The sequence below is a fragment of the Trachurus trachurus genome (assembly GCF_905171665.1).
Source record: "Trachurus trachurus genome assembly, chromosome: 13".
Lineage (NCBI taxonomy): Eukaryota > Metazoa > Chordata > Actinopteri > Carangiformes > Carangidae > Trachurus > Trachurus trachurus.
In genome coordinates, this window is record NC_139892.1 from 770,595 (window position 1) to 789,490 (window position 18,896).

The 18,896-nt window shown below is 43.6% G+C and overlaps 2 protein-coding genes across 2 annotated transcripts in view; one reads left to right on the top strand and one right to left on the bottom strand.

Moving 5' to 3' along the window:
- The window catches only part of LOC310995736 (NACHT, LRR and PYD domains-containing protein 3-like), a gene marked incomplete at its 3' end in the record, with an annotated part of 361,364 nt that overhangs the window by 39,487 nt on the left and 302,981 nt on the right, over positions 1-18,896 (bottom strand).
- sgsm2 (small G protein signaling modulator 2) overlaps positions 2,206-18,896 on the top strand; it is a 52,793-nt gene continuing 36,102 nt past the window's right edge. The window contains exons 1-2 of the mRNA XM_083985309.1: positions 2,206-2,323; positions 10,107-10,182. Coding sequence (XP_083841435.1) covers positions 2,264-2,323; positions 10,107-10,182 — 136 coding nt within the window. The 5' untranslated portion in view covers positions 2,206-2,263. The remainder of the gene's footprint in view (positions 2,324-10,106; positions 10,183-18,896) is intronic.

Consider the following 18,896-nt stretch of genomic DNA (forward strand, 5'->3'; position numbering starts at 1 on the left):
GCAAGCTATTTTAGAACGGCGGAGCAGAGCCGTGAGCTGCTCAGAGCTACGCTACGGAGGCTCATGGGATTTCTTGGTTTCCCTCATCAAACTCATGAAATACACAATCCAACAACTCCACAACGCTCTGGTGGACAAGTTGTGACCTGCACATTCACCACGCTATGAGATCATAACACAACGTTACCAGACAGAGTTGTTTTAGAGGGAAATGCAGAGACTGCTTGATGAAAAACTGTCCCTGAAGGCAACGTGCACCAGTGGTTTTGCATGAATTTCCCTCTACAACAACTCTGTCTGGTAACGTTGTGTTATTATCTCAGCGTGGTGAATGTGCAGGTCACAACTTGACTTGTCCACCAGAGCGTTTTGGAGTTGTTGTTTACCACTTTTTTTTCTTTTTTTTGAGAATTTTTATCTATATATATATATCTATATTTTATTTTTTCCAGAAATTTATCTGCAATATTTCCACAAATTAACGCCATTGTCCCTAATTTGAACGTATACATAACTAAAAAGGTAATGTTCTTCAGTCTCAGAACAAATACAGTAGCTATTTGTGTGGCGGTGCGGCAGAGACGAGAGCTGGGACACCGGGTCGGAGGCTCTGATCTTACAAGGTTGGTTTTCAGCCAAGAGACGCTAGGTGGAGGGCAGAGAGCCTCCATTCTCCCTGGAACTAGTTACAACTCATTGATCTAACCAGAACTAGGACTCTGGAGCTGGAGACAAGGGACACGTGGAGCAGAGTTAACTCTTTAACACTTGATTTATCACTCATGGTTTTTTATATTCCTGTGCTTCATTTCATATATAGTCACAATAATATGACCACTCATATTCACCCTGTCAACAAACTGTTTAAAAAATATATAATAATAATAAAATAGTTAATTATTTACATGAACTCAAATTCAGAATTGCTATTGATTATTACACATGGAGAGAAAACGTATTGATATATGAAGAGACCTATAGGAGGTGTTGTCTAGTTAGGTCTGATCCACCAGAGAGCAACAACAACAACAACATGTTTGGTTGTGTTGCGTTGTGTTGTCTGGATCTCAGTGTGGCTCCTTTTAAAGAACAGTTCAGCACACAGGAGGGTCCTCTGGTGACGTCGCAGTGACGTCACGTATTTTGCAGCAGGCCAGTGAGGATGACCAGAAGGAGGGGGGGGGGGGGGGGGGGGGGGGGTCTATCTATTTATAGCTTGTCTTTGATGAGCCGCAGTCTGAGTGTGAATGAAGTCATTTTCACAAGTCACATCTGCATATTAATGAGCCGTGAAGGAGTGAGTGGTTGAGCCCTGCATCGATCTCGGAGCAGGAACAAAGAGGAGAGCTTTTTTTTTTTAATTATTAGGCTACCTATTTTTAATTCAAATTTACATACATTCTCAAACAGGAACATGTAGCCTATTGCATTCCTTTTCCAGAAAAATATCCATTTTCATACAATAGAAATAGAAAAAAACAAATCCACAAGGCTCCACACAGAATAGCAAAACAGCTATATTCCAAAAGTAGGCTATATTGAAAATAATAAAAGAAAAATAAATAAAAGAAAATAAAAGGCACAACACAAATTTAAGGCATCACATTCACCGGGACTCTGCACAAACAATGCATTTTATTTCCATCTGCCAGTAAACTTAAAGAACTGAAATATTTGTTTAGTTCTTTTTTAAAGCAAGCTATTGACGGGGGATTTATTTTTACATTTACAGCAGTGTAGGCTAGGCTATATGGTATTTGCCCAAAAGTAATAGCCTACTATATTTAACAAATTTGACATTTTTAAGGGGACATCATCTTTGAAAACAAGAATGTGTTCTTTATTAAAGGGTGAGACAAAGAGGAGAGCTGCTATAAATAAATAAATACCCGGAGCGCCAGCCAGCAGCCACAGGTTGGGCGGTGTGTTGGATGCTGAGCGGCTGCAGGCCGGCACTGATTTCTCTCTCTCTGTCTCTCTGTCTCTCTTTTCTTTTTTTCCCCTCCTCCTCCATTGATCAGAGAGAGAGAGAGAGAGAGAGAGGAAGGCGGATCCTCTGACGTCGTCTCCAGGCTGCTCGGCTGCGTCAGTCCGAGGAACAAGAAGAGGAAGAAGGAGAAGGAGAAGAAGGAAGAGGAAGAAGAGGAGGAAACCGGGATAAAAAAAAAAGAAGCTCCGGAGCCAGAGGCCGGGGATCCGCGGAGCCAGTGGCCGGGAAGCAGCGTCGTGTTGCCGGCAGAGAGACGGAGCGCCGCCCGGAGCCATGGAGGGCAGCACGGAGGAGGAGCACAAGGAGAAACTACTGTGGACCGTCAAACGGGAGGTAGGCGCTGTTTACACACACACACACACACACACACACACACACACACACACACACACACACACACACACACACAGAGAGAGAGAGAGAAGCGCGCGTACACGTTCACCTGTCGTCGTTGTGTTGCACCTGCTGCTCCGTTTGATCAAGCTCATGATCTGAGCCCGTGGAGAATCAATGAGGATCAATAATCAACACAGAATCAGAGTTCAACAGGTAGCTATAGCTGGCTGCTGCTGCATCGTATTGATCAGAGGTATCGATCAGAGGTATCGATCAGATCTCTGTGGGACTGAAGCTGCTTCATCCTCCATCTCTGACTCAGTGTCCTGTTGTCTCAAGCATCCACAACTCAAACAGCTGCTGAGGAGTCGCTGGCTCCTCCTCCTCTTTCTCCTCTCTTCTCTTCCTCTTTTCTCCTCTCCTCCATCTCCTCCTCTTCCTTTCTCATCTTCTTCCTCCTCCTCCTCTTCCCTCCTCTCCTCCATCTCTTCCTCTTCCTTTCTCCTCCTTCTCTTCTCTCATCTTCTTCCTATTCCTCCTTCTCTTCTCTCATCTTCCTTTTTCCTCCTCCTTTCTCCTCTTCTTCCTTTTCCTCCTGCTCTTCCTCCTGCCCTCCATCTCCTCCTCTTCCTTTCTCCTCCTTCTCTTCTCTCCTCCACCTCCTTTTCCTCTTCCTCCTTCCCCTCCTCTTCCTCTTCTTCCTTTTCCTCCTCTCCATCTCCTTTTCTTCCTTTTCCTTCTCCTCTTCCTCTTCTCTCCCCCACCTTCTTCACCTCCTCCTCTGTCCTCCTCTCTTGTCCTCTTCCCTTTCCTCCTCATCCTCTTCCATTTCCTTCTCCTCTCTCCTCTTCTTCCTTCTCCTCTCTCCTCCTCCTCCTGCAGTGACACGTCAGTTGAGTTGAGGTGTGGTCCATGTCCAGAGTCCAGACCTTTACTCTGATGGATCATTAACTGATAAATTACCAATAATCAATCAATAGCTGTGATCAGTTTAACCTGCCCAGGTGTCGGGCATACTACTGTACTACCTACTAGTACTGCGTTAGTACTGTGTACTACAGACTGAATGTGGGATTCAGACCAACGGCGTTCATACCGCAGTAGTCTGTACAAGTTCACAAGTTTCCCAGAATGCATTTCGCGGCAACCGGCAGCGGTAACTAAACAGGCGAAAAGCTGTTTTATTTCCTGCTGTAGCGCCGCTGTTATTACGTAACTTTATTAAGTTTGAATATTTTTCATGAGAGAAAGTAACTGTTTAGATCCCCAATGTGTGGTCAGTTTATCCAAATGACGCCTGTTTGGAAGTGAAGCTCCAATGTTTCGGGAGCAGATCAATGGCTCGTCTGCAGAGCTGCTCGGCCGGCCAACCTCCGTCGTCATCCCGGGGGAAGAAAACGATTGTTAATTAACTTACCTGCAGGTTTTTAGAGGTTTACCGCCGGCTGGTTATATTATTTTTAGGAGATAAATGTTGGTCTCGTTGATGAAATCTAACACCTGTATCAGTAGCATTAGTTAGTTTGAATGTAAAGTGAAGCTTCCTGTGTGTATTGGACAGAAGAGCAGCGCTGCCTCGGGGCTCTGGAGCCTACGGACACAAACCACCACATTTACATTAATAAATACATGTTTTACAATGAACCGATCAGTCTGCATTAAATTTTATTTTATTTTATTAAGTTATGGTTACAGTACATGGCAAAGATATTTCACTACTCTAAACCTTCTTTGGTTACGGTTAGAGATTAGAGGAGCGTTGCATTGTGGGATACAGTACACAATGTAGACTGGGTCAGATACTGGAGATATTTTACAAATCAGTAAGACATCCGGGAATTTGTCGCATACTGCAGATTCTGCTTTTGTTTGCATACTGCATACTACATACTGTATACTACATATTGCATACTGCATACTACATACTGTATACTACATCGTGTATGCTGCATACTGAATTTTGGCCAAGTCAGTGTGTACTAGCAGGAGGTTTAGAATACAGCCACACTGAGGGTTAGCAGCGTTTAGTAGCATCAGCTAACGGTGAAATTAGGCCACGCCCCCTGAAGTGAACAACCGCAGTAGAATCATCATGAGTCAGTAATAGCTGGACATTCAAATCGGCCACGACTGAAACTAAATTAACCTGTTTGCTTCATGATTTAGTTGTTTATATTTTATTGTACCTGTTAGCTCATCATTTTCATTGACACACATCTTTGGTGTTTGATATAAAATGAAAAATCTTCACATCTTGACAGCTGGACTTTCTGTTCCCTATTAAAGCAGATATCAGCTTCGCGGCCGTTTCGGCTAATGCTGCGTTCAAGGCAGGCTTTTGAAACCGTAAGTTACAGCTTCAAGTCACAACTACGACTTGGTAGCGTTCCAGGTAACCCGTAGCTCGTGTTTTTACCATCCTGTTGTCTGTGAAAGTTCCCTATAACGGCCACTCGTAACTTCCGACCCGTGAACTCGTACCAGATCGAACTGGTATGACTTCACAGGAAGGAAAAACACAAAGTACGAGTTTCTTTGAACGCACCATGAGTTAGCAGCCCCCGCCCTTGTCAGGCATCAATTGGTCCTCGTGCTACGTCACCACATTCACGCGCATCCCTTGGCTGCACACACAGCCCTTCATGCCGTTCTCTCTCCTCATTGGATAACACTTGTATCCCACAAGGAAAATTTTCTCCTCGGGTTACAGCAGAGCAGAGTGACGGAGAGACTCGTGTTTAGGCTGAAATACTTCATGTAAGTGATTGCTGACGGAAAATAGGACTATTTAGGACTTATATTAACAAAAACATTACACTGATATCTGCTTTAAGGAGCTTTACACTGCTCACTTGTATCATCAGAGCAGACATGTCCTGTGATTTTAATCTTAAATATGAAAGGAGGCTGAAAATCCCAGGCCATGTCTGCTCTGATGATACAAGTCCTGACGTGTGTGTTTCTCTTAAAACACATTCTGCATCTCGAGACACACGCCCGTCTACATTGAAAGGGTTGAGGCGCTACATCTGAACGGACCACCATGCACACACGGTTTAACCAAGGCGGCGGCCAAAATCACCCAGGCAACCCGCATTTCCAGATCGGCACTGGAAAACCCTGCAGTCCAGCCTAGTCTGGGGCTGTTGACTCGCTGTTTTGGTGGGGTCATTCCTATGTTCCCTCAGCCCTATGTTTCCACATTTCTAACTTTTGTTGTCACTGAAAATTAGGCCCTATGTTCCCACAGCCCATTGGTCCCACCATTGGTTGGGTTTAGGCAATGAAGAAAAGAGTTGGTTAAGTTTAGTAAAAAGACCCGGTAGAGGCTAGACAGGCCAGATAGATAGATAGAGTCCAGTGGGAACATAGGGCCTAATTTTGAGAAAAATCTTAGAACTGTGGGAACATAAGGCTGTGGGAACATAGGGCTGTGGGAACATCAGAGGTGGGAGAAAGTCCCTATGTTGCAAGTCCAAGTAGAGTCTCAAGTCTTTTCTCTCAAGTCGCAAGTAGAGTCTCAAGTCTTTGCTCTCAAGTCCCAAGTCAAGTCCAAGTCCTAAGATTTTTGTTTCGAGTCCCAACCAAGTCCTAAGATTTTTTTTCAAGTCCCAACCAAGTCCTAAGATTTTTTTTTCAAGTCCCAACCAAGTCCTAAGATTTTTGTTTCGAGTCCCAAACAAATCGATTATAATTAATGATACGTAAAGATCATGACCACGCCTCAGTTAAGTTGTTTATATTTTATTGTTAATGTTCTGCCACTTATTCATCTGTTTATTTTTATTAATATTCTATTGTGATATGCTTTGTCAATATAAGCACTGCCTTCTCATGCCAATAAAGCTATTTAAAGGTGTACAGAAAAGAAAACTGAATTTGAGCCCACTCTGTATCATAAAATGAATGTGATAACTCATCTTTCAGACGATGTAGGCCAAACTTTGTGCAAAATTCTATTTTTGAGTAAATCCGGGATGAAAGTGTGTATTTTTTTCCCCGCAGTGGATAATGCAGGCGCACGGATTATACGTCAGCCTGTACACGATTCACCAGCCACTGATATTGGATCCGTAATCCGTCATTCAAACGTCTGAGACACGCACACACACACGGAGCTCGGTCTCGCCCCAAGCTTTGAATGTCCCGCCCGCTCGATAGCGACCAATCAAATTCGTTTTCCTTACTCGGGTAAACTCGTGTTGCAGCTCGTGACAACTCGGCGCGACAAACAGGACAAACGGCCATTTCTGTACACCTTTAAAATTGACGTACAGTAACACGTCAGAAATCTCGTGATCAAACGTGATCTGACGTACTCTGTTGATGGTAGCCATGGTGCATGGATGTATTATATAGATCCATGCCATGGAGCCGTTAGCCACACTGGTTTGTTATGCTACGTGTGCTGAAGTCAGCTTGCTTCTTTATTGGTTACATAAAGAAGCAGAGCCCGTGACTCGAGATTGTCGGTTTCCCCCCCACACACAAGCCGATTTTTGATCCAAACGGTCACGATTGTTGGGACCAACAATCGTAAATACTGAACATGTTTAATTTTTACGATTGTCGCCGCCGACCGTTTTACGAGCCGATTGTTCGGAGAATTTAAATCTTAAAACACCACACACTACAGGAGAATCTCATAAAATACTCTTAACTCATTGAGTGCCGCGCTCCTTTCCAAAGTTTTAGTCAAGTGTACCGGCAATTTAGACCATTTTTGACGTTTTATGTAGAGCCATAGTGTATTCTATATTATTGCCACCAACACATACTGTGGCTCAATTGAAAGGTTTACCTTAATGCTTCAAATGACCACAAACCGTTTGTTTCTACGTGCCTCTGTTCCTGAGAAAAGTCAAGCTAAACATGGCTGGGTTTCACCAAAATCCCTCCTTTTTTTCTAGAAAAGGAGATAGAGCGTCTTTTATGAAAGGTGCGCTGTTTGTGTCTGTCGCTCTTCTGACACTCGCATTTCTGGATCAAAGGGCTCGTATAAGATAAATATATACAACAGTTGTTGTTCTATTCACAAAACCACCATCGGGGGCGGGGGGGGCGCCACTAAACAACAATAACACAGACGCACCGTGCCGTGTCTCAGCTTCTCCCCGCGGAACGTGAGGGTCAGTCGGCCACAGCGCCGCGGGAAGACCGGTCCCGCCGGTGGTCGCGGTCCTTCTGTGGTACGGGTCGGTGACGGCGGTCTGCTTTGGCCCAGAGACCATCAGATTTTACCGCGGGAGGACTTTGGGGAGGACACGGTGTTGCTCCAGATGAAGACCGGGCGGACTGTCGGCTGAGAGCTTCCTGGTTCAGCTCCGAGCAGCTCGAGCAGCTGGAGCAGCAGCGCGGGTGAGAGCAGAGCAGCTGCAGAGCAGCTGCGCTGCATCTGCATGCAGAACTCGTTTGCAGAAGCCGAGTTATGATAAAAACTTCCAGATCATGAGCTGTCATGTGACTTTGATCGTCATCTATTTCAGTTCTCCTCGTCGTAGAGTCCCCAAATTTACATATAATGTGTATTAAAGTGTCTATTTTCATAATTTAAAAAAAAAGCAAAAAACGTAAAATTACGTTTTCGGCACTCAACGCATGGGAACGAAAAACGAGAAATTACGTGGTTGGCACTCAATGAGTTAAGAGCCAAGATAATCGGGCGATTTTTGTCTTTGGTCGGAAGGGGGAAAATCGGGGCAAAATCAGCCAGATTATCTTTATGTGTGGTAGGCATTAGTGTGTTGGCATTAAAGCAGAAGTAAGTGGTCCGGTCGTTTTCGCTAATGCTGCGTTCCAGGCAGGCTTTTGAAATCGTAAATTACAGCTTCAAGTCACAACTTACGACTTTGTAGCGTTTCAGGCAACCCACTCGTGTTTTTCCGACCTGTTTTACCGGTGAAAGTCACTATAACGGCCACTCGTAACTTCCGACCGGTGAACTCGTACCAGATCGAACTGGTACGACTTCACGGTCGGAAAAATACGAGTTTCCTTGAACGCACCATAACAGTCCTCGTCCCTACGTCACCACATTCAGGCGCATCCCTTGGCTGCACACACAGCCCTGCATGCCGTTCTCTCTCCTCATTGGATAAAAACTGTAGGATACGAGAAAAGTTTTCTCTTCGGCTCAGAGCAGAGCAGAGTGACTGACAGACCCGTGTTTCAGACCAAACACTCTATAGAAATGATTGCTGTCGGAAGATACAACTATTTAAGACTTATATTAACACAAATATATCACTTACTTCTGCTTTAATTATACAGCCAAGACTGATAACAGGACTGGGTTCTATAGGAATGTCTCTGGCTGGCTGCTGCAGTATAACATTGATGTGACACTTTTTTAAATATTTTAATATTTGTGCTAGCTGCTTGTGACTTGACTTGAATTCAAGTCAAGAGGGTTAAGTCCAAGTAGAGTCTCAAGTCTTTGCTCTCAAGTCCAAGTAGAGTCTCAAGTCTTTGGCATCAAGTCCCAAGCGAGTCCAAGTCTTTTTTTGATTTGATCAAGCAAGTCTTAAGTCATCAAAATCGGGACTCGAGTCCAAGTCAAGTCTCAAGTCTCTAGTCCAAGTCCACACCTCTGGGGAACATAAGGCTGTGGGAACATAGGCGTGGACCCGTTTTGGTAAGGAACCAGATCCAGGGCGAGAGAGACAGGCCTTTCCGTCAAAATAAAAGCACTAAGCTCATAAAATGCTGTGAAACGCTTTGATTTAAGGAATATAATTGACAAGAAAGTCCCAGAGCCATTAAGTTAACATTTTGTTTCTATTGTATGTTTGTTCAGATTTATGTTTTTCTTCTTGTTGGCATTTGTTTGTGTGACCTTTATCTAATTGCATATCCTAGTTCATTGGTCAGTGACATATGGACAGAGTTGAATATTGAATTATTGTCCAGGGTGGAGTGTTTTGTTGTTGTCTCCTAACATGTGGCTGATGGGTTCAAACATCTGAACGGTAGTTAAGTTAACACGACAGCACTAATAATAATAATAATGCTAATAATGCTTTAATTCTCTACAACACACTGGTTTTTGTTGTTGTTTGTTGATTTCAAAGGTGCATTGTGTAGGAATTCCTCCCATCTAGCGTTGTGGTTGTATCTCAAGCAATCCAATGGTATTTTTCATGCTGCATTCACGTGAAATTGGGCAGACGGCAGACGGACGACAGCCGCTGCACGTAACGGCATAAACAAGCCTCTATGTAAACAAGTGGTCCGTCAGCACGAGGCAAAACAATACACGTGACAATATGTTGTCATGGTGATGTGGTATTGTTTACCTGACCCACGTTTTACCGGCTTTCTCTGGACTTCTGTGACTAAAATGACATCTGGTTTGTTAGCGACGGCCGTCTGCCCGACTGCAGGTGAATGCAGCATCAGTGTAACGCTCCATTCCTCCTCACTGCGTTACCACGGTGACTTTTCACAGACGCCACCTCCACCTGAGCCGACAGCTCCGGTGTTATGTCACATCCACATTGTGCTACAGTTGATTTTCCTGTCCTCTCTCTGGTTTTATGTTGAAAATCCTGACAGGAAGTTGTGACTCTCAGTCTGCTCGTTACCCACAATGCAGCTGCAGCAGGTGGTGATGATGGCGATGAGCAGAAAGAAAACATTTGATGGCCGTGTCGTGTAACTGAAACACGGCGACCGTAGCGTAGTGACGACGGCACCCGTCGCTATGGCGACGACGACAGCGATGACGACGACGACATCAGAGTCCAGACACACTGACAAACTGTGAGTCTCTCGTTCGCAGGTGAAGCAGATCATGGAGGAAGCAGTGACGAAGAAGTTTGTCCACGAGGACAGCAGCCACATCATAGCTCTGTGCAGTGAGTACACACACACACACACACACACACACACACACACACACACACACGCTCCTCAGCAGGTGACTCTCTGCTGCTTCTCTGTCAAGGACACTTGTTGACGTCACTGTTCTGCTGCATCAATGGAAAGTTAATAATCACAGTGGAGATGATGGAAACTGTGTGTGTGTGTGTGTGTGTGTGTGTGTGAGATCACACACTCGGCTGCGTCCCCTCCGGCCTCAGTCTGACCCCTCGTGATGTCACTGCTCATCATCAGCCTCTCTCCAGCTCGTGGCCCTCTGAGGGGGGGGGGGGGGGTGAAGGGTCAGAGGTCGCATGCTAATGATCAGTGATGATGTCATCAGTGAGTCACTCTACCTGCTAACGAAGGGCTCGTTAACTCCAGCGTCTCCTCGTCTGCATTAGTTTCCTCCAGACATTCACACGTAGCAGTTAGCAGCAACGTAACTACATTTCTCAGCAGCGTGGTCGTCACGTCGCTGTTTTCTACATCAAATAGTTTTTCAGAGAGTTGTTTTAGAGGTAAATTCATGCAAAACCACTGATGCACGTTGCCTTCAGGGACAGTTTTTCATCAACAGTCTCTGCATTTCCCTCTAAAACAACTCTGTGTGGTAACGTTGTGTTATTATCTCATAGCGTGGTGAATGTGCAGGTCACAACTTGTCCACCAGAGCGTTGTGGAGTTGTTGGATTGTGTATTTGATGAGTTTGATGAGGGAAACCAAGAAATCCCATGAGCCTCCGTAGCGTAGCTCTGAGCAGCTCACGGCTCTGCTCCGCCGTTCTAAAAATAGCTTGCACCGACAATTAAAGGTAACGAACTTACTGCTACGACTACAGGGATTATGGCGATGAAAATGTTGAACTATCCCTTTAAAAGCGTTTCCATGTGACGTCAGGTTCGTGTCCTTCTGCTGAGGAGAGAGAGGTGAACCGTGGCCGTAGCTGGACAAGCTTATGTTTCTAATCGAGTCCTCAGAGAACAATTAACTCTCTCTTCAGCCTGGTGTTTGGCTGCACTTTGTATAAAAACACTTCAACACTGTGAGATGTAGCCTAGCTGCTAACGCTGCTAACGCTGCTAACGCTGCTAACGCTGCTAACGCTGCTAACGCTGCTCAGCTGTAGCACCGAGTGTGTTTTATAACGGCAGAAAAAAACAAAAACAACATCGTTGATTGTCCTCTGATAGAGCATTTGAGCCGTTTGTCCGCTTTCTGCTACCGTATTCAAAGATGGAGATGCAACATGACAGCAGTGTTGGGCACATTACTTTAAAAAAGTAATTAGTTATAGTTACTAGTTACTTTCCCCAAAAAGCAACTGAGTTAGTAACAGAGTTACTACATGGTAAAAGTAATTAATTAGTCTCTATGGCACCGTGACACAAACGCGCTCCGTAATCTTTTGTTTATGACAGTTATGTCATCCACTGCTATATTTATTGATTTCTCGCCGGCTTTGTTGTAAACAAATGCACATGACCAGGAGGAGGGTTAGAAAAAAAAAGCAACCAGACTTTTGTCCGTTTGTGTGCTGTTGTGATTAGAGTTCGGTAAATACGTGTTTATGAAAGCAATAGATGCTTATCAGTCACGTGACGTTCTTGTTGTGAGCGCCATCTTGGGTACCAACTGGGGACTGAGGCACAGCTATGATCATTAGACTGTACGGGCTTTGATGAAGGATGTCTTAGTCTTTATTTCTCCATAACCACAGACTAACTCTACATTATCCTGCTTATTACACGGCTTAAGAGTGAAATTATTAATTTCAGATGTAATGTTGATCAAAATACGACTTTTATCGATTTATAAATTACATAATTTAGCGAATCTGCAAGTCCAGTCACTTCTCTGCTGGTTTCCTCACCCGCCTTGGTCGTGTGCATTTGTTTTCAATGAAGCCTTTAATAGTCAATCATCGGATCGATAGATTATCATATACATGTTACAATGTATGTATTTGTGTAGTCGTATCTGTCATAAACAAGAGATTACGGTCAGAGATGTAAGGACTTGTTACGGTCGCGGACTCGCGGTGCCACAGACGCTCTGACAGAGACCAGAGGAGAGCAGCTGTGTTTCCAGCAGCGATGTGGAAGGAGCCTCCACTCTCTCTGTAACAAGTTACCACTCATTTATCTAACATCACTATTAGTCCCAAGCTGTTTAATGATGGTAAAAATGAAACAGAAAGTAAATTTCCTGCATAGTTTCTCTTATCTGTGCTGCGCTGATCAGAGTGGCGTCCCTAGCAACGGTGTATTTTACTTAGCAACGATCTGTTAAACAGGAATAACAGACTGTAAAATGCAAAATCAGGATGTAGATAAATATCAGAAATATCAATAAATTATCGGAATACGACATTCAATAGAGCCATGTAATAAAAAAAAAGGTTTATTCACTCTTTTTGTGAGATTTGATGTCACAGCCCATAGACTGCCTTTGGAAGTCGGTACCCAAGATGGCGCTGTGACCGGCTGCGGCTGCGGCTGCGGCTGCGGCTGCGGCTGCGGCTGCGGCTGCGGCTGCGGCTGCGGCTGCTGTGTGACGTCACGTGATATATCACGTGACGTCACACAGCAGCTATCTATATTTGATTTTTGCTAATAAAAAGCCAAATAAGCAACATACTGTCCCTTTAATTGTTTTTGTGACTTTGTAATGTTTTAATGCCTTAGCTACGTGAAGCACTTTGTATGCAACATGTTTTCAGTTATTCTGGTCGCGGTGCGTCGTGATTCAGAGTCGCCTCGAACGCAGCATCACACCTGTACAGACGAGACTGAGCTGGATCTGACTTTATGTGTAGTTCAAATGGCTCAAAGCAGAGAAACGTCTTTGTCTTGTTAACACGGTGTGTGACACGACACGGAGCGATCTGATTGGACGAGAGCTGCTCCCTCATAGCCGTCAGGGAACCGACAGCGGTTAATTAGCGTCACATTAGCGGCCGTTATCTGAGCGGTTAGTGTCAGGTCGTCAGGACGATGACGGTCCTGACGTGAAGCTGCGAGTGTGTCGTCATGGAAAAGGTTTGCGTTGCTTAGCGACAGGCAGCCCTGCACCGGTAGCTACAGTTGTGTTTGTGACGGTGAAGAAATTATGTTGTCGTGTTAACACCGGTCGACCTGTGGTGTTGACTGCAGAGTGTGTGTGTGTGTGTGTGCGTGCGTGTGTGCGTGGTCTGAGCAGGCTGTTGTGTAACTGTGTGTGTGTGTAGGAGTCCTAAACTTCTCCACAACATTTACACCGATCACATAACTCACCTCATTAGCCCAGAGGAGGAGGAGTGTAATGTTCTCTTCAGTGTAAAGCTTTTACTGTCTGTGTGTGTCCACTGATAGATTTCACCAGCTGCAACAGAAACACAACCGTCCTCCATCTTTGTTTTTGATGTAAACAAACCACTGTTGGATACATGAGGGAGAATCAGCCAGTGTGTGTGTGTACAGTAAACCTGTATTACACACACACACTGGCTGATTCGACACGACATGAGGCGAAACTTTGGCTTCTAACTGTCGCGTCTGTTGCATAGCCTATTTGCATCGCGACGAATATGTGACAGAATATTTGGAATCAAACCATTCACACGGGTGTGTGAGAGCCTTAAAGGGGAGATATTATGTTAATTTCTGCTTCTTGACATGATACCTTGATGTCTAAAAGTAATGTTAGTAACATGCTTTGGCCAGAAAAACCAACAGATTGAGCACAGCTGGGTTCTCTACACACTACTTTCACAGCCCTGCTCTAAACGGTCGGTTTAGAATGTTTGCTCTGGTAGCTGAGGTAACCATGGGAGCGAGGGCTTGAATGTTCACATCACCCGGCTTGTGATGTAATAAGTCGGGTGAAATTAAAACGGCTTGTTAAGAGACACATTTTCTGACTATGGTAGTTTACAAAATGTTGACGTAGTTGTCAAAACTTACGTTTAAGGGGTGAGAAGGCACTCCAGATACGCAAATACACATACTAAAGCAATGAAAAAGTGAGTTTTGCATAATATGTCCCCTATATAATGTTTAGGAATTCCCCCCATCTAGCGGTGTGGTTACATATCAGAACGTATTCTTGATGTTGCATTCACGTGAAATTGGGCAGACGTCAGACAGACAACAGACGCTGCATGTAACAGTATAAACAAGCCTCTATGGGTTTCTGTTTTGAATGCAGTGATTATTTTATAGTTTTGCACTGTTTTATTAGTCTAATTTGTTTTGTATACAATTTTAAAGTGAAAACAAACCAGTTTTTTCATTTTTTTTGTTTAATTATATCTAAAGTTAAGGCTTATTTACATTCATCAAAACAGATTTCTGTCTTTTAAACACCTCAGACTTGAAGTTTAAAGGTATAGTATGTAGGAATTCCCCCATCTAGCGGTGCGGTTGCATATCGTAACGTATTCTTGATGTTGCATTCAGGTGAAATGGGGCAGACGTCAGACAGACAACAGACGCTGTATGTAACAGTATAAACAAGCCTCTATGTAAACAAGTGGTCCGCCAGCACGAGGCAAAACAATACAGGTGTGACAATATGTTGTCATGGTGATGTGGTATTGTTTTACCGTCTTTCTCTGGTGGAGTAAAATGACATCCGGTTGGTTTGCCGACGGCCGTCTGCCTGACTGCACCTGAATGCAACACCAGTGCCTCCGTCCTTCCTCACACTACACAGTGGTGACAGTTTTAACAGGCCGAGCCCACAGCTCCGCTCAGTTTCCGTGGTTACCTACGGTCACGCTGCCACTCAACGTAAAAAATGGTGATGCAACATGGCCGCCTCGGTTCGGTGTGTCGCCCACTTATGTATTTGTAACGACTTGTAACAACTAGGGCTGACCCGATTATCGTATTTTGACAATCGATGCTTCGCGGACATAAAATCGATCAAAATCGAAGCTTCGACGGCTGCGGGTGTGCGCGATCGTAACGTCTGACGGGAGGGTCGTAGCGGTAATAATGAAAGTAATGGCAAACAAACACTGCATATCTCCAACATCAGGCAGGTTTCCAGGATGCCAAGTAGCCGACTCATTTTAATGTAACAATTGCCGATGAGAACCGGTGTCAAAAAGGAAAAAGGGAAGAAAAAAAAACAATCGATCACGGACTTCATGATCGATTACCATGGCAACGAACGAAGCTTCGAAGCTTCGATTTTTTTGGGTCAGCCCTAGTAACAACTCATTCTAAGGTACGAGAAAACTTTCATTTGTATGTGGGTGTGATTCCACTTCAGTGAAATACATATTTATGAAAGACATATTTGATTTTTGATGATAAAATAATAATAAAAAGCCAAATAAGTTACATACTGGGGCTTTAAAATAACACTCATCACATTAAAAAGCAGCTTTTTAGACACGTTTTACTTCTTTCAAGCTGATTTTCATTTGAAATAAGTAGAAAAATCTGATAGTTGAGCAAGGTTTTCTTTCTTATTACAAACACAAAAAACCTGCTTTCACTGGCTGATTTTTCTACTTATTTCAAGTGAAAATTCGTTTGAAACAAGTGAAAATGATCTAAAAACAAGTTAATTTTTAGGTGATGAGTCTTATGTTAAGTGGAAAGAGTTTAGTTTTGACTAGAAATTAGACATTTTGAAAAGAAATAAGACAAATATTCTTGGAAAGATTTTGAGTTTTTGCAGTGTAATAATAAGCTGGTATAGATGTATGTAATGACCTAAAAAAAAGATAAAAAATTTGAATACAAGCATTAGACATTCGAATCGCCGTCTACAAACTCCTAAAGTCCTGATCCAGGTTCATTAACCAGGAAGTGAGCGGAGATGGAAACCTACAGCTGAACCAGAGCAGAGGATTAAAACCGAGTTTAAAACGTCTGAGCCAGTGTAGCGATCAGGATAATGACAGAAATCATGGTTTAAAATAAATCTGAGTGATTGGGTCCAGAAAAAAAGGACGTGATGAGATTAAGAACGGAGGAGTGGAGCAGGAGAAAGGGATGAGGTGGTCGGAGAGGAGGGATGGCCTGAAGCAGCTAATGGGCTCGTTAGAAACTCATGGTCCTGTAATGAGCTGTCAGCGGACGGACATCTGGGGTCGGGCGCAGCGCAGACGGATGAACGGACAGAAATAGAAAAAGGGAAAAATGGGAAAGAGAGAAGACGACAGTAATAAAGACGAGACCAGAGACGTGTTTCTAATTTAACCAGCGGGGATAATGACGGGGTAATGGAGCCGCCGTGTCGCTGTTCACATGGACCTAATGAGATACCGCCGTCTGCGGAAATGTCAGAGATAAAAAAAAAAATGAAAAAAGAAAATCCTGTTAATCAGTGATGAGCTCAGTTCATCACTTCCACCGTCCTCTCTTCTGATTGGCTGACTGTTTTCTAAAGTGATCCAATAGAAATAGATCTGATTTCAGAGTAAAACACTGAGAGAAACCAAATCCTGCAAAGTTGTTGGATGGTGTTGTCCAGGTGATGAGGGGGCGGGGCTTAGTTGTAACATCACAAAGTGACAGGAAGTCCTGACGGCTGGTTTTAAGGCTCAGTTTCTGAATACAGGCTGTGTGCATTTCTCTGTGGACTGAGGCTTTGATACTTTCACAGTATTAATATAGAACCTAGAGCTGCTTTATAATCACACTACACATGGACATCTACCTTTATACTGTATGGAGCTTTAATACAAACATCTACCTTTATACTGTATGGAGCTTTAACACAAACATCTACCTTTATACTGTATGGAGCTTTAACACAAACATCTACCTTTATACTGTATGGAGCTTTAATACAAACATCTACCTTTATACTGTATGGAGCTTTAACACAAACATCTACCTTTATACTGTATGGAGCTTTAATACAAACATCTACCTTTATACTGTATGGAGCTTTAACACAAACATCTACCTTTATACTGTATGGAGCTTTAATACAAACATCTACCTTTATACTGTATGGAGCTTTAACACAAACATCTACCTTTATACTGTATGGAGCTTTGACCCAAACATCTACCCTGAGGATTTTTAATTTGTTCAGTTTGTCGGTCCAATGAGCCGGTGGTTGTGTTGTGTGGTTGGTGTCATCATGACATCATCACTGAGACTTTGAGGATGAACAGACAAACTCCTCTGAACCTCCTGAACCCCCCCCCCCCCCCCCCCTCCTCAGTGAGAGTGACGGTGAGTCGGAGGTCACACGTTGACGAGGCTGTAGCGAAGCATCGGGTATTTCCGCTGATTAGATCCCGTCTCCATGGCAACCCTGCCAAACTCACAGAGGCTTTAAACTATAAACTGAGACGGAAAGTCTAGAAGTTCAGACCCACGGACTCACTGAGGCTGATAATTACATTTCACTAAGCTCCGCCCCTCATCACTCCTCCTCCTCCTCCTGTTGCCATGCCAACCGATCTGACCCCCTCCCCCCCTTGACCACCTCTGCCCCCCCTCTCCTCTTCCTTCTTCTTTCCAACATCCTCCCATCCCACGCAGGAGCAGCAAAAGGCGTGAGAGCCAGAAACCTCCAGAGAAAACACACACACACACACACACACACACACACGGTGTCAGAGCTGCTCACTTTAATATAAATCTATTCTTACAGTTCTCTGGTGGATGAACAGTAAACAACAATAAACAACAACGATGTCGCACAGATCGACTCAAATCCTCTTTTTATATTGAAGCTCATGGACATACAGTATATATATATATATATATATATATATATATATATATATATATATATATATATATATATATATATATATATATATATACAGTGTATTTATATATATATACAGTGTATTTATATATATATACAGCTCTGGAAAAAAAATAAGTGACAAGTCCCAAAATGATCAGTTTCTCTGGTTTTACTATTTATAGGTATGTGTTTGAGTAAAATTAAATTACTGACAACATTTCTCCCAAAATTGAAATAAAAATATTGTCATTTAGAGCTTTTATTGGCTGAAAATGACTCAACTAGTCTAAATAACAAAAAATATCAGAGGGAAATGCAGAGACTGCTTGATGAAAAACTGTCCCTGAAGGCAACGTGCATCAGTGGTTTTGCATGAATTTCCCTCTAAAACAACTCTGTGTGGTAACGTTGTGTTATTATCTCATAGCGTGGTGAATGTGCAGCTCACAACTTGTCCACCAGAGCGTTGTGGAGTTGTTGGATTGTGTATTTGATGAGTTTGATGAAGGGAAACCAAGAAATCCCATAATGAGCCTCCGTAGCGTAGCTCTGAGCAGCTCGCGGCTCTGCTCCACCGTTCTAAAAATAGCTTGCACCGACAATTAAAGGTAACAAACCTACTGCTATGACTATAGGGGTTATGGCAATGGGCCAATTTGCCAAAATGTTGAACTATCCCTTTAATGTTTATTCCTTTATAACATGTGGATGATTGTCTATAGTTTTTATCTTTTAGATGTTATGTTGCTCGTGTGTGTATTCCTGTGCTCCAGCCCAGTGTAGAGGCGTGTGGTGGCGCTGCAGAGCAGAGCAGCTCTGTATCAATAAGAACATTTATTATATTTATCTTCACAGCTCATTTCATAGATTCATGATCCTCTGATCTGAGCTGAGAGCAGTAACTCAGCCTCCATCGCTCCTCCTCCTGCCGATCGATACAGCAGCTGGTTGTGGTTCTGATCGACCACGTCATGATGGACGAGGAGGAGAATCAACCTG